Source organism: Hemicordylus capensis, chromosome 5 (genome assembly GCF_027244095.1).
Source record: "Hemicordylus capensis ecotype Gifberg chromosome 5, rHemCap1.1.pri, whole genome shotgun sequence".
NCBI classification, from domain to species: Eukaryota; Metazoa; Chordata; class Lepidosauria; order Squamata; family Cordylidae; genus Hemicordylus; species Hemicordylus capensis.
In genome coordinates, this window is record NC_069661.1 from 197,791,502 (window position 1) to 197,807,764 (window position 16,263).

Sequence of the window (16,263 nt, forward strand, 5' to 3'; positions counted from 1 at the left end):
CATGCAAAGCGAGATAAGTCAAGCCTTAATTTGTTATAATTGTGATGAGCATGGTGTACAGCTCATGAAAACCCCAAATCCACAATCCCAGAAAATTAGAATATTACATGGAACCAAGAAGACAAGGATTGTAGAAAAGAACAATATCGGACCTCTGAAAAGTATAAGCATGCATATGTATTCAGTACTTGGTTTGGGCCCCTTTTGCAGCAATTACTGCCTCAATGCGGCGTGGCATGGATGCTATCAGCCTGTGGCACTGATGAGGTATTATGGAAGACCAGGATGCTTCATTAGCGGCCTTCAGCTCTTCTGCATTGTTTGGTCTCATGTCTCTCATCCTTCTCTTGGCAATGCCCCATAGATTCTCTCTGGGGTCAGGTCAGGCGAGTTTGCTGGCCAATCAAGCACAGTACACTGTATACTTTTCAGAGGTCCTGTACTACATACTTAAGTTTTTCCTCACAACAACCCTGTGAAGTAGGTTAGGCTGAGAGAGAAGTGACTGGCCCAGAGTCACCCAGCAAGTATCATGGCTGAATGCGGATTTGAACGTGGGTCTCCCCGGTCCTAGTCCGGCACTCTAGCCGTTACTGCAGCTTCCTATTGATAATGTATAGGGGAATGGAGGAAGCCACTATTCCTAAGCAAGGAACTTGCAGCAGCTGGTGGGAGATACCACGGGTTCAGGTCTTTGTACTCTTTGCCAACGGTCAGCAGGCAGTGGGGTAAAACATATGTCAGCCAGCCAACTGTATGTGGAGATCCCTGAATAGGTGCTAAAATCATAGCTATAAGACCATAATGTGAAGGGCACACACCCTGCTATAATCCCTTATGCACATGGTCATGACAATCTATGCAAGGGAATGAGTTTCCACACTAAAATAAGTTTTTGCTGATTTACAAGTCTCTCTTTTTAAAATTAGTTTATGGCCCAAATAATGCAAGGGATGGGGTACATTTTTATTTTTGATATAGAAAAAATGTTTAGATTATGTTGGTCCTAAGCATTCAGAGAGGCTTCTTAATCATATTCAGCTCCTAAGGACAGGATTAGAATAAGTAGGAAATAGCAAGAAAGGAGATTCAAGCTTGACATTAAGAGGAATTTCCTAACTGTAAGAGCTGTTTGACCGTGGAACACTCTATCTGAAAACTAAAGGTTTTCAAACAGAAGCTGGATGGCCATTTTTTGCAGGTGCTGTAGCAGATTCCTACCCTGAGTGGAGTCTACACTGCGTGGAGCCTCTAAGGTCCCTTCTAACTCTAAAATTGTATGAGCTTTCTGGAAAATTGTATGAGCTTTTGATAGAAAAGTTATGAAACAGTTGGGAAAATGTAAAAAGATGGAGTAAACTTGATAGGTGAGGGAAAACAGAAGTCACTATAGCGTGCATTTTTGTATAGTTTGCTAACTTCACCTTCTGGTTCCAGCTGGTGTAAGAAAATTAATAGCAGGCACGTTGCACAAGTGAAATTAGTATAAAACACCTAATAAGCTAACAAGACATTGCACAAGTTATCACAGATGACTTTTCATTGGACTGTAATGGACGTCTAGATGGAAAGATGAAGGAACTGGATCTTTTCTGTAGCTGGTTTGAGATGATGATGAAACATCCCATAATGAAATATCAGATATGTAGAACATAAAAGATTGTTGATGGGAGAAACAGTGAGCCCTTTCACACAGTCAATGAGGATGGGCTGCAGGGGAGGCAGAAACTTACCTGCTTCCCCCCACATGATCCAAGCCTCTATTGGGCCCCACTTCATTCTTCAGAGCTGCAATTGGGAGCTGGGAGTCCTCCAATATCCCAAAATGCACTGTGCATGAAGGTGGATGCACTGGGAAAGTTCTGCACTGCCTGGCTGCTCCTCCCTGCTGGCTCTATCATGAGGATGTTTGCCAGCAGCGTGGAGCCACACACAATTGGTGAGGTAGGTAGGAAGGCCTCACTTGTCCTCCTACCTCACTTCAGGATTAGGTAGTTGATCAGGGCTACCCGGGGGTAGAGTGGCAGCTACCTGGGCTAGCTCTGTCCTACCCGGGTAGGGCTGGTCGTGAGATGGTCGTGAGAATGGGCTCAGTGTGTTACTGGTGATGGATGAATATGTGAGTTCAAATACAAGTGCCCAGAAACTAAACATAGAGTGTCTTGCCAAGAATTGAGCTTCCATTCCTACAGAGAATGGAATAAAGAGCCCTCACCCCCCCCAGCAAAAAAAAATGGACACGGACAGAGCAGGTGAAAGGCAAAGACTTTGAGAATGAGGAGAGGACAGTGCATAGCAGGATAAATCAGTAGTGGTGAAGGCAGCAGGCAGAATGAGAAGAATAAGGGGAATAAGCAGCACTTAGGTTTGGTTAGCAGAGACCTTGCGTACTTTCTGCTTGCAATCCCTTTAAGCAATTTGTTGCATATTTTTAATCACATTCCTTGATTAATCAACTCTTAACCAAACTTTCATCATCCTTTTTGCTGTTCTTATTCTAAACTACCTACCAAGCAGTATCAATAGTTTGACTCCAAAGCAATTACCATTAGCAAAACCATTTCTCAGGATGACACTGAAGATATTTCCTCTCCACTCCTCATGAATTTGCTTTAGCAACTTGTCATTTGTACACTTTATAACCCTTATATATCCATGCTAAACCACAGGGAAATACATCTATATTACTAATGTAAATCTCAAAGAGTAATATCTTGGCATGCCAAGAGGTAATAACACTAGTGGCAATATCCCTAGAAATAGTACAGTGCAGTGAGGAGCCAGAAGGGATAGATAGCTCCATTTGTGGCTGGAAACTCAGCAGCCCTGTTCACGTCATGCATTTTATTTCAAGGGTATTTCAGAGTTCTGTCGCTCAGAAACATACATTCCTGTATTCTTTCTTGTACATTTCCTTTCTATCACAGTAGCTTTGTATGGACATCAAAATGACTTGTAGATATAGTGCATATTTTCAAAAGCTGTTATTTTAGTTTTGCACTCCAGATTATGACAGCTAAACCTAGGGATAAAACCAGGTTAAATAATGGTACACAGCAAGGTATTAGGGATGTGCACGAATCGAGATTCGTGCACAGATTTGAAGCTAAACCAGTTTGTGGGGCTGCCGAACTGATTCAACTGCTGGAAGGCGGTGCCGGGTAGGGGTGTGCATGGAACCAATACAGAGGCACTTTATGGGCCTCTGAACCAGTTTGAATGGCAGCTGGTTCCGCTAGTTCAATGGCGGGGGGGTGCTGCTTTAAGAGTGGGGGAGAGTGCACTTACTCCTCCCTCTGCACTTCCCCCACCAGTGCTTCTTTTTTCTAAGGTCCATCGGGGCGGCAGTGTACCTCCCTCCCAGATACAATGGGAAGTATCAGACGCACCTGCATGTGTTGGGCACGTAGGATACTTCCAGTTGTATCTGGTAAACTGGGGCAACAGGGTGGCGGGGGGTACGTTGCCACCCCAATGGATTTTAGAAAAAATTAGCGCCAGCAGGGGAAGAGTGAAGGGAGGGGTAAGTGCACCCTACCCAACTCTAAAAGCAGCACACACACACACCCATCGAACCACCCCCGCCTGGTTCCGTTCACATCCCTAGTGCCGACCGGGGGGCAACAGAGACAAGTGGCACCTTTAAATATGAGGACAGCAGGTCCTTACTTGCTCCGCCACTACTCCATGCATCTTCCCCCCAGCAGCCCTTGTGTGGCATAGCAGTGGCACATTCATGGATTTGGCAAGTAGGCCATGTGCACCATGTGCATGCCACTGTGCCACCATGCGGGGGCTGCTGGCTGCTGGCAGGTGCATCGCCACAGCAGAAAGCTGCATGGAGCAGCAGAGGAGCAGGTAAGGACCTGTTATCCTCACTTTTAATGGTGCCACTCGCCGCCCTCCCTGACACTGCCCTCCAGCAGTTGAATCAGTTCGACAGCTCCACGAACCAGTTTGGCTGAATCTGTGCACAAATATCAATTTGTGCACATCCCTATAAGGTATGCAACGCCTACCACTGTATATAAGGACATGTATACTTATTTACTTACTGACTGATGCACTATTTGTCAAAGAATCGATCAGCAGTTAGACCTTCATTTGATTTGGAATTTGAAGGTGCTTTTTTATATTTTTATAGTTTGGGTGCACAGTAATTATTTTATACAATTAAATTATGGATATATCTTTTTATATTAAGGGAGTTCATATAATAATTGGCAGCTCAGTTCACATATTTTGCCAGCATATCTATGTATCTGCTCTTTTTTTCCATGCAGCAGGTATATTTCATGCCCCCACCTGCCCCTTCTCTATGGTTCTTTCATGTTAAAGAAGGTGACTGAGAAATTACTCTTCAATATCTTGAGTGCATATTTTACTCCCCACCATGCTTTCATCCCTCTAGTTCTTGGTCTCCCATTTCCAACTCTATCCATACAGTTCCCTGTACCAATAACATAAAGGGATCCTTTAGGTGTTCAGATAGTACATGTAGGTGTTCAGATAGTACATGTAGCAATCTCACAACAGACTGTCAACACTTAAATTGAGCCAGTGTGGTGTAGTGGTTAGAGTGCTGGACTAGGACCAGGGAGACCAGAGTTCAAATCCCCATTCAGCCATGATACTAGCTGGGTGACTCTGGGCCAGTCACTTCTCTCTCTCAGCCTAACCTACTTCACAAGGTTGTTGTGAAAGAAAAACTTAAGTATGTATGTAGTACACCACTCTGGGCTCCTTGGAGGTAGAGCGGGATATAAATATAGTAGTCGTAGTAGTAGTAGTAGTAGTAATAATAATTAATAATAATAATAATAATAATAATAGATTGATAGCTCACCTTAGGGTTCTTTGAGCCTATCTGGTAGTTTTGCTGTGGGTAATGTTTACAAACTAAAGTAGAATTTTCAGCAGAAAAATCATCTAGCTTAGTGGCCCAAGTGCGTGGTTAATTATGATACATATATAGAACTTCTTTAACTCAGAGATAGTCATCCAAATATGAGAAAAATCTACAAGTGCCTTTGGTTGCTGATTTTTTTCTTGGTTAGTCACATTAAACTGTGTCCTCTGTGAAATAATGTGTCACACAGAATCCTCTGGAACTCTCTGAGGTTCCTTAGCAGATTTGCAGGAGTTCATCAACAAATAAATAGACTATCTTCAAAGTGAAAAATATTACCATAATATAGAAATAATATGCAAGATATAATACACCCAGCCATGGATTCATTAAAAGATGAAGATATGAGGCAGACAATTAAAAAAATATGCACAGGCTAATGTGAATGAGAAATATTTTCTTCTTACCAGGTTTACTCCTTCGGTAAGCTTTTCTTATTTTTTCGGAAACATGAAATTAAGCCAGTTCAATTGTCACACAGAGACTAGATTAAAACTTGGCATCCAAAATGCATGGGATGGGTCAATAGCTCAGTAAGAAAGCATCTGCTTTGCATGCAGAAGGCCCCAAGTTCAGTCCCTGGCATTTCCAGGTAGGGCTGAGAGCAGTCACGGCCAGTGAGGGCACCAGTGGAGGGGCGGCGAGAGGCACCTTTAAGAGTAAAAGAATAGGTCCTTACCTCCACTCTCGCTGCACCTGAATGCTGCTTGGAGAAGCAGCAATCCACCCAGCACCCCCTGAGGCAGGGGAGAACCTCCACTACTCACCTGGCAGCAGGTGGGGGATCAGCTCCGTGGAAGCCAGTTGTGTGGCGGAGGCGATCTCCTACCGCAGGGGGTGCTGGGCAGCACACTGCTTCTCTGAGGGTGGAGATAAGCACCAATTCTTTTACTCGTAAAGGTGCCTCTCGTCGCCCCCGAACTGGTGCCCTCACCAGCCGCTACTGGCTAAGAAATACCTTTTCCTAAAACCTGAGAACTGCTTCAGTCAGTGTGAGCAATACTGAGCTAGATGGACCAATGGTTTGACTCTGTATAAGGCAGCTTCCTACGTTCCTATGCATTCTTGCTCCCCTTCACATATCACAAATATTCTCCCTCTGGTTGTGGCTAGCAACAAGCCAGGATCGTTCATGCCCTCTGAACCAACCCATCCTGGTTTATTTTAAGCAGAGCTCTTGAGATAAATTACAATCTGAACCCAAATCCCAGGTGCACAACATGGTTTATTTGAAGAACTCTGGTTTCATCTTTGCAACAAGTGGCATTTGAACTAGCCCGCTGAGTAAATTGAGTTGTTTTGTCTAGAGTGCAAACTATCTTTCTGCAGTTGAACAAAGAATTGTGTGTTCATGTGATATTTAAATGTGAGGTAGAATAAGGATGAAAAATATGGTGGGATTCAACAATCGCACTGACTGATAAAAACTACTTCATTTGTATTATAATAGAAGGAAACAACAAAGATGTTCTGTTAAATAGCACTCTTTTTATTAATAACCACTGAGACTTGAAGGTAATTTCCTTTGAATAATACATTTTCCTAATAATTGTAAATCACTTAATGATTCTATGTTATAATAAAATTGATTATTCACATTAAATTACTGTAATTATGCACTCACTTGAAGTAATTTACAACTGATCATGTAGCGTGCTGTTCTCTGTAGCTTAACCTGCAGAGTTTTTGTTGGTTAATGTTTTTAATTTTTGTTCTTAGTTCAGTCTGGTTAATATAGCATGCAGTTAATAAATCACAATACATATCAGTCTACTGTTGTAAGTAGAACTATATAATAGAAATCCTGGAGTGCTGAAAGTATTTTTGGCATTTTGGGCAATTTTTTTAAAAAATTTCCTGTTTTTCAAGCATACTTTAAAGTGCAAGACTTCAAAAGAACGATAATTATTGGGAATAATAATTGGCTGTCTGACATATCAATGTTTAGGGATGTGCGAAATGTTTCGACTTGAAAGTATTGCATGCTCGAAACAGCACATCCATTATATTACTGTAAAAGCCTGTTTCAAGCTTGGAGAAGAACAACCACATTTTGAGCAAAAAGTTTCAACATTCTGACTGCCATTTTGGAGGCCTGTTTTTCCCTTGGTAATTGGTTTTTCTGGAACTGACTACTAATTGGCTTGCAATTTCCTTGCTTCTTGGCTGGCTTGTAATCATACAAATCAAGTGTTGTCATGGGCAGTTGTGCCCCCATTTGCTGTGGGGAGGGGGGAGCACAAAAGGAGGGAATTTCAAAATATATTCAAAGGGACTGGAAGGCAGAGATTGTCCTTCTAGAGGATACATCAGGAAGAGGAAGGAATTAAGGAAGGTTTGGTTTTGTGGCTTACTTTTCTCAGCACTGATTATAATATGCTGTGCTATTGCTGCTTTAACTATCTGGTTTTTCTGGATCTCAGATTGACAAAAGCAGAACTTGGGTGCTTGCCTTCCTTGAGTTGTGGTTTGTTTTGATTGTGAGATATTGTTGTGGTGGGAAATGGACAGTGGCAGCTGTGTGTGTGATATTTCTTGGTGGCTGCTGTGATGAGCTCCATGTCTGGCCTTGAGACTAACTTGTGCTTCACTCGCTGCTCTAGTCTGCTCTGCAATCTGCATTGCAAAGTGTGCTCAGTCAAAATGTGGCTGCAGTTGATATAGTTGAGCTTATGGCTATGCTTGCTGCTAAGGGTGCTGATGTGGCAGCTGTTAAAATGCTAGGAAGTAAGGAGTCATAATTGTGTGTGGGAGAGACAGCAACTTGTACAAGTGATGTTACTACAGTGCAGGTACTGTGCCTGTCAGTGGATTCTGGCCAGTGATTATTTTTTGGACATTTTTGGACGGTGGTTGAAATGTGCATTCTGTGTTGGGACAGAGTCTCCTTTATTGTGTGCTTCTGCAGTGTTTTTCAAGGCAGGGTTGCAAAATACATTGTAAGTTGCAATGCAAAACTTTTGTGTGCACTTTGTGGATCCTATGCGGGGGTTGGGGAAAGGTTAAAAAATTATTTAAAATCACCTGTCTGCCCATTTCTTTTGTGAGTTGGGTGGTAGGTAGCACCCAACTGCCCTACCACCCAATCCACTTTGGTGCCCCTAGGAGCTACCCATGGGGAACAATGGGGTGTTTCGAGTTTCCCCATTGTTCCCTATGGCCAAAACACTCGAAATATTTTGGGTTTGTTCTGTTGAAACAACTTATCTGACCCGTTGTTTCAAAGGAATGTTTCAGCCACCTGCATTTCATTTCCAGCTCGAAACAGGATGCAAAATCCTTTTCACTGACATCCCTGTCAATGACATACTGGTATTTTTGTTTGAGCTAACAGGTCTGTTATCTTGGTTTGTAACTTTTTAAAAATAACTATTTAAAATTAAAACATTTTTCATTTTTCTGCAATAATACTTTCAGGTTGTGTCCATGTTGAGCAGAACTACACAACCTGGGCTCTCCAGCTGGTTTTGGACTACACTTCCTATCTTTCCTAGCTACAGTGGCCAGTAGTCAACTATTATGGGAGTTGTAGTCCAACATCTGCAGGAGGGCTAAAGTTGCTGTGATCTCTGTCTGTGTAGAGTTGCTGTGATGTTTATCAATCACAAAGTGGTTGATCTTAGATCTTTTCTCCACCCCCACCCCCAAAGAAGTTTCCAGATTTGTGTTGACTTCAGCTTGCAGAAAACATTTGTATATTATTCAGACTGGAGGTGTTGGTTGTTGAGGCCAGATGCATCAAATTTAATGTGTAATTTAGGGAAGAATCCAGACTTGGATTTTGCCAAATACAAGAGGCAACAAGAGAAGGGCTTTTTGGTAGGAGCTTTGCTACTACTGCCTAAAAACATAGTTGTCTTGACACCACAGCTGTTCCTCTAGCTGTCATTCATCCACTTGTTCAGTTTGATGCACTTTGTAGGGTTCTTCATCGATAGTTATGATGCAAATGATAAAGTTAATCCTAAACCAGAATTTCCTTAGTTCCTTGTCATCCTGTTTTAGAGTACTTGCTGTCACTATGAGCTGATATTGCTTGTAGAGGCTATTATAGGTTTGATTTTTGTCCTTCCTTATGTATTATCTCATACAAGTGTAACCTGTTTTATTTCCTTAATTGGAGTACAAATGCTTCAGTGCATGAGGGCATGTTTCTAAAGAGGCAGTGGAAGTATCCTAGGTCCAGCTTCTTTAAGCTATTATCAGGTGGTTTCCAACTTATTTATTTGTAACATGATTCAGTAGAGGTGTTCATCTCATTGCTTCAGGCATTTCTGGGGAAAGTGAATTTCTTTAATTTCAGTAGAAGTAGTCTTATTTATGGGTCTGAAATTGTCTTGGTGGCTGTGGCAGATAATTTGTTTCTGGAGGCAGAAACGGGGAGAGTGACCCTTGATTCTCCTTCAACCTCCAATGTATTTTGATGCCACTGACTATTCAGTGCTTCTGTACACTGACGATTGCAAAGGAGAGGAGGGGAGGAAAGGAGAAAAAGAGAGGAGGGAAGAAAAGTCTGTTTCCACAATTTTTCTTGTGCTTGTGGCACTTTGTCTGCAACCCATTGTGTTTTCCTGAAAGTTGCCATACTAATCTCAACTTAACTATTATAGAATAATATGGCATGTATGTACCCGTGTATTCTGCCGTTTTCTCCGAGGAAGTCTTCACGCTATCCAATTTTATCCTAATCATTAAGATAAAGAAATTCTACAGGTGTTGAGGGCATTGTTTTGCAGGAACTCCAACTAGGGCTGTGCACGATAACAAATTCTGGATCTGATCCAATCTGGAATCACAAATGTTGGTTCTGAGTCCTTTGGACCCTTCAGAATTCCAGTATCCAATTAGGAATCAGATTATTTTATTGACAAAAATCCCCATAGAAGTCTATAGAGAATTGTCTTTTAATGCCGAGAGAGAGAGAGAGAGAGAGAGAGAGAGAGAGAGAGAGAGAGGAAAAAACAGCTAAGAAAGGGAACTCTGAAGGTTGGCACACAATTAGGTAAGGATGACCAGATTCTGTATTTAATTACTAGTGCATCCAACCATCCAATGTTTTAAAATTAATGTTTTTAAAGTAACCTGGAAATTGTACTCACAAAGAATCATGGAAGAAAAGTGATGCTGCATCCGAGAATCTCAGGGGAAGTGATCTAATAAGTCTCTCCACACGAGCCACTGATAATCTATTCCCTAAACATCAGATAATTCAGGACCAAAATAGGCCTTCCTATTTAGGATCCAGATTATCTCCAATACCTTGTGGGACAGCCCATATCAGGCCATTCCAGAATTCCTAGAATTCCAGACTTGATGCTGCACCGCCCTAGCTCTGACAGAGCATAAGACTTGATCAGGGAGACATTGATTCAGATCCCTATTTGGCTATAAAGTTCACTGTATGAACTTAAGATAGCAAGTTATTATCTTAACCCATGATTTTGATTAGGATAAACTGGGATAACTTTATGGATGTCCCCCTGACCCCCTTGCAGAAAAAGGCAGAACACAAGTATAAGTGTTTGCTGTATTATTCTATAATAGTTCAGCTGAGATTAGTATGATAACTTTCAGGTACAAAACATAATGGGTTGCATCCAAAGTGTCACAAGCACAAGGAAGTTTGTGGAAACAGACTTTTCTTCCCCTTTGCTCCACTGCTGTCCCCAGAGCCCCCAAAAGCTGCTCCTGAGAGTTGTGGGGCCCTCTGGAATTATGTAGGATTTGGCATTGGGATTGCAGGGGAAAGGGGAATCCCCAACAAAAGGCAGAGTCAGTTTCTGCAAGCGGCGCTAAGATGTCTCCACCAGTTTCCTAGGGCATTTTTCACACAGCAGGCTTCACCTCGAGTTTACTGCAAGGCTTTACTGTGAGTTCAAAGTTGACCAAAAAACCAGACACAAAAAGTGGATTTTTTTTACCCTCCCACCTCTCAGGAGCAGCTTTTCGGAATGTGCTGAGGTCTGCCATGGAGGGGAAAGGGAAGGGAAACTTCCTTACACTTTGGATGTAATCCATTGTGTTTCAGCACTCTTTCGAAAAAAAGAACTTTTTCCGACTTTGCTCCAGATTTAATTTGGGAAATATGGCTTATGTGTTTCTTTAACTATAACAAAGGTTATTGTTTGTTTATAAAAACATATGCAAAATAGAATAACAATAACAAAAGTCCCAAATTAGTCCAGTGGTCTCCCCCTGTTCTTACAACCCATCAAAAAGGAACCATAATAAACAATGGATATATTACTATATCACACAAAAAAGAAGAGGAGTCGTTTGATCTCTTTGGATCTCATATCAGTCCTCTTTTTCAGGACAGTTTCTCCTAGAAGAATCTCGCCTGATAGAAGCCGCAGAAATGGCAAAGAAAGCAGCTGAGTTGGATAACACAGAATTTGATGTTGTCTTCAATGCAGCTCACATGCTCAGGTTGGTTACTGCTTTTTTCTATTACTTTATCAAGAAGAAAAACCCTTCCTTTTTGTTATATATTTTTCCTACTTTTATTACTGTACACAAGATCACACACTGCTTTACTAAAATATTTGTTTTGACCAAATGATACTATGTAATTCATTCTTCCAAGGTAATCGTCAATTGATTCTCTTCATTTGAAAAGGCTTTCCCTTTTTTTATTCTCTCTAATTAGCTCAAAACTCATTACAGTCTCACAATGCTAGTGCTTCATGATTAAAATTAGGTATCTTTCAGCCCACAGAAGATCTTGTACACTGATAACCCCCACATAAAGCAAAGGTCAGATCCCACTTCTCTCAGTCTTCGTATCTTTCATACATTTTGATTATATGCCTTTTATTATCTTACTACTGTGCAGAATCCTCAACAGACAGATGCGCTTACCACCTTTTTTTATTCAAACCCTCAAAGCATGGAGATTCAACAAAATCTATAAGCAGTTCATTCCAATGCTGAACTGCTTTTATAGTTAAAAAGTGTTCTCTAATGTTTAATCTGTCTTCCTGTTATTTGAGAACTCCGTTGAATCTGAATCTCTCACTTGACAAGCTTGAGGGTATTATGAACTGCAGCAAGCAAGCATCACACAGTTCTATCCTGTGTTCCTGCCTGATAACATTTAAGCATAAGCATAGTAAACACAGAAGGTTCAGAAAGCAAGAATGATAAAGACTTGAGCCCAGTTCCAATGTGTGTTGACCACATCTTTTCTGAACTGTTTGAATAAATATTACATACCTGAAAATATGATAAATATGCCTAGCCAATTTCAATAGATGGTTGCATATTTACTTGATGTTTTCAAACATGTGAAAACAAGGACTAAGCCAAAGTAGGAATGTTTCTCAGCAGCAAAATAACTCCCCTCCCTTGGACAAGTTTTTAGTAATTTGCATAAAAAAGAAGTTATATGCCTATTTAGAGTTAAGATAAGGCTTCTTGAATTAGCTTTATTTGCCCTCAGTGATATCAGCACATAGACTGACATACTCTGCAGTGTGGTTCAGGACTACCCACACCACAACAGGGGTCTAACAGAGAGCCAGCGTGGTGTAGTGGTTAGAGTGCTGGACTAGGACCAGGGAGACCCGAGTTCAAATCCCCATTCAGCCATGAAACTAGCTGGGTGACTCTGGGCCAGTCACTTCTCTCTCAGCCTAACCTACTTCACAGGGTTGTTGTGAAAGACAAAACTCAAGTATGTAGTACACCGCTCTGGGCTCCTTGGAGGAAGAGCGGGATATAAATGTAATAATAATAATAATTAATAAATCCCCCAGTGAGGCACTACCTTGGCATGGTTGTGGGGCTTGTGTGCTCTGATGAAGGTGAGAGCTATGCCAGAGGTCCAACCATACTGGACAGGTCTCACCAGAGGAGCCAGACAAAGAGTGCCTCTCCCATCAACAATATGGTGAGACGTAACTTTAATAAATGTCTGGATAAAACAAACCAGTCAATAACACCTGTCTGACTGTGTAAACAAGAAATAATAAATAATAATAATAACACTCACGGCCATGGTGCTCCGCAAAAGGACGGTTCTGGCACAACTTACCCTTGCTCAGTCGCAGGTGCGGGGTGTTAGAGCCCCATAGTGGCATGGGTGATTCTTAACTGCTCGCATTATACTGAATAGCATGGTTGCCATAGTAAAATCCAATCAGCTATCTAGCATTGTGATAGGAATGTAGGGACATATTCTGAATCAGACCATTGGTCCATCTAGCTTGGTATTGTCTACACAGACTGGCAGCAGCTTCTCCAAGGTTGCAGGCAGGATCTCAGCCTTATCCTGGAGATGCTAGGGAGAGAACTTAGAACTTTCTGCATGCAAGCATGCAGATGCTCATCCCAGAGCAGCCCCATCCTCTAAGGGGAATATTTTCAGTGCTGACACATGTAGTCTCCCATTCAAATGCAAGCCAGGGGGGTCCCAGCTTAGCAAAAGTTTCATTATCTGCGGGTATTAAAATAGGTGAAATTTGCCTATCTACAATTTTAGGTGGCTGAAATTATGAAGTAATCTGAAGCCAGATTACTTCTGTCATTTCTGGCCACCATTTTTCAGCAGAGAGCTGTTTTGTGACTCTTTAAAAAAAAGGGTAAATATTTGACTATTTGGGGGGTTTGGAGGGCATCGCTGGAGACCTTGGAGAATAAGGTGCTGTCCTTTTCTTTCCTTATTTCTGCCCCACTTGCTTTTTTGACCCTTTTTTATTTGGTTAGGGACCTTACCCAATTCCTGTTGACTCAAGGTTTCATTATTCTTGGTTTCTGTATTCTCGCCCTCACAAATAATGAGGGCCACCTGTATAGATCTTTGCCTGGAGCTGAGAAGACAAAATGCTTGTCACAGTGTGCCTTTGTGGGCAGACAAGTTTCACAGGCAGGGTGACACCACTTAAGACATTCCCTAGTTGCCAGACACCTTATCTCACAAAAAGAAGCTCACAAAAGAAGGGCTTCAGAAGATTATCTCAGTACTCGAGCAGGTTTGTGTGCAAACAGAACAGATGGTCTAATGTTATGTTATATATATTATATTATATTACTATTATTTCTTGTTTGCACAAACAGGTGTTATTGACTGGTTTTTTATTTTATTTTATTTTATTCATTTGTTATCAGTTATGGTTAAAGCAGGTCCAGTTTGAATTCAACTATAATTTCTTCTTTTCTCTATTCCAATAGACAAGCTAGCCTTAATGAAGCAGCTGAGAAATATTACAAAATGGCGGCTGAGCTGAGACCTAATGTAAGTGCTCTCTTAATTGGTTATACAACTTGGTCTTGGTGTGCTTGTAACAGTTCAAGAGTCGGGCACTCTGAAGTGTAATTTCTAGAGTGTTTTATTTGTGAGCAAGTGTTGAGAAGGAGGTAATTTATTCATGATTAACATTCTGATGAAGCTTTAACATTTGTCAAACCAATTATTGTGACAGTCATACCTTGAAATAGAGTTTAGAAACGTGTGGTTTTCCTATGTGTATGTTTTAGATAACAGTTCCTTGGCATAGATTTGGGCCTAAGAAGACAAACACTGGAGGCACAAGCTTTTCCTCTACAAAAAATTCTCTGTCTAATTTCTGTCTAATTTGTTTGACTGGGGATGACTGAGTATTCAGTCTTTATTCAATCTTAGCATGATCTGTTATTGCAAAAGCATCTTTTATCCAGATATTTCATACAGACTGCTTGAGATTAATGCAAAAAAGCTCAGATTTATTTCAGAAAACTTCACTGGAATACTCTGAGAAGTCATGTTTCTCTGAGAAAGTCTGAGAATTCAAGATTCTTCATAGATGTTTCTAGGAGAATGTGGCATACAACATCATAATCAGACATAAAGGCTATTCACACGAGCAGGCCAACCTAGGCTAGGGCAGCCCAGCCTGGGCTGGGCTGCTTGTGTGGAGTGCCAGGATTGCTACCAATCCCGGTGCTTCTGCCCCACCCCCCAGGCCAACTTTGTAACTTGGTCCTTAACTGGGGTCAGAGGGTGCTAGTGTGCCCATTCTCCCTGCCCCAGAAACAGTAGTGTATATAACCTCATTTTGTTTCAAGTGTATTAATCATTTCTCTTGATTGTTGTTATGTTATTCTCCTTTGAAATATTTTAAATATTCATTTCTAAGGAAGGAAATGAAAGGAAATAAAAGTACATAATTATTTTAGAACTTTTAAAGGGAGCCATGTTTGCCTGCATCTACATGCCAAGCTTCACCAGTAACACAAATTTGTATGCATGTAATATATTACACTAGCTGGGCCAGGCACAGAGCATCTGCGCCTCTAGCCGGCCCAGCCACCACCACTGCCTGTTTCTCTCCTTTTCCTCTGCCAGCGCACCTGGCTTTATGGCCGGCTGGCCCACTTCTGTTCCCCCCACCACCCACGTCTGCCCCCCATGCTTTCTAGATGCAGGCCAGCCCACTTCTCTCCCCCCTTCTCACTCCCCACGGTGCTTTCTGGCTGGCGGGCCAGCCGGCCCACTTCTCCACCCCTTTTCACCCCCGGTGCTTTCTGGCTGGCAGGTTGGCCAGAAAGCCGGCCTGCCACCTCCACCTGCCCACCACTCCAGGCAGCGGCCACCTCCTCCCGGCAGCCAGATTGGCCCGCTGCCTCCTCCTATTCCCGGAGGCTGGGCCTGCCTGCCACTGCCTCCTCTTCCTCCTCACGGCCAGGCTGGCCCGCCGCCACCTCCTGTTCCCCACTATTTTCTCCCCCATCCCATTCCCATCTCCATCCAGGCAGCTGCTCGCAAACTCTCGCAAGAGCTGCCACACATGGGATTAGCAACAGGTATGTTTAAGAGAATTAAATATATAGATGATAACCAAATTGACATATGTACTATAGCTGGTCCCTTATACTTAGTGAGTTCTGTCTGAAATAAACCATTTACAGTGTTCTATTGAAACAGATAGATTCTGCCTGGAAGGGTCATAGCAGAGAGAGAGAGCGAGTGTGAGAGAGAGAGCGCGCACATTCTTTGCATGCAGAAGGTCCCAGGTTCAATCCCTGTCATCTGCAGATAAGACTGGGAAAGACCCCTGTCTAAAACCCTAGAGAGTCATTGCTGCTCCATATACATACTGAGCTAGATAGACCAGTGGTCTTGACTCAGTGTAAGGCAGCTGATATGCTAATATGGTGTTTTGGCAGAGTGGGAAAATTTCATTCCAGTTTCTGCCAAAACCTTTCAGAGCAAACCTAGACATTTCATTCATAATGCCTGGAACTTCCTGGAATGGGTATCTTTTAGCCATATCCGTGCTAACAGTAGAGTTAACTATATTAACTCAAAGAGAAAATATGAACGTTGTGATTAAGCAAATGCTTTCTCATTGAAGCAGTTCAGTTACTGCAATTGG

The 16,263-nt window shown here is 42.0% G+C and overlaps 1 protein-coding gene across 5 annotated transcripts in view; it reads left to right on the top strand.

The window, feature by feature from the left end:
• The window catches only part of TMTC2 (transmembrane O-mannosyltransferase targeting cadherins 2), a 272,678-nt gene that overhangs the window by 236,397 nt on the left and 20,018 nt on the right, over window positions 1-16,263 (top strand). For all 5 annotated transcript variants that reach the window (XM_053257837.1, XM_053257838.1, XM_053257841.1 and 2 more), the window contains 2 exons: window positions 11,224-11,338; window positions 14,081-14,144. In XM_053257837.1, coding sequence (XP_053113812.1) covers window positions 11,224-11,338; window positions 14,081-14,144 — 179 coding nt within the window. The remainder of the gene's footprint in view (window positions 1-11,223; window positions 11,339-14,080; window positions 14,145-16,263) is intronic.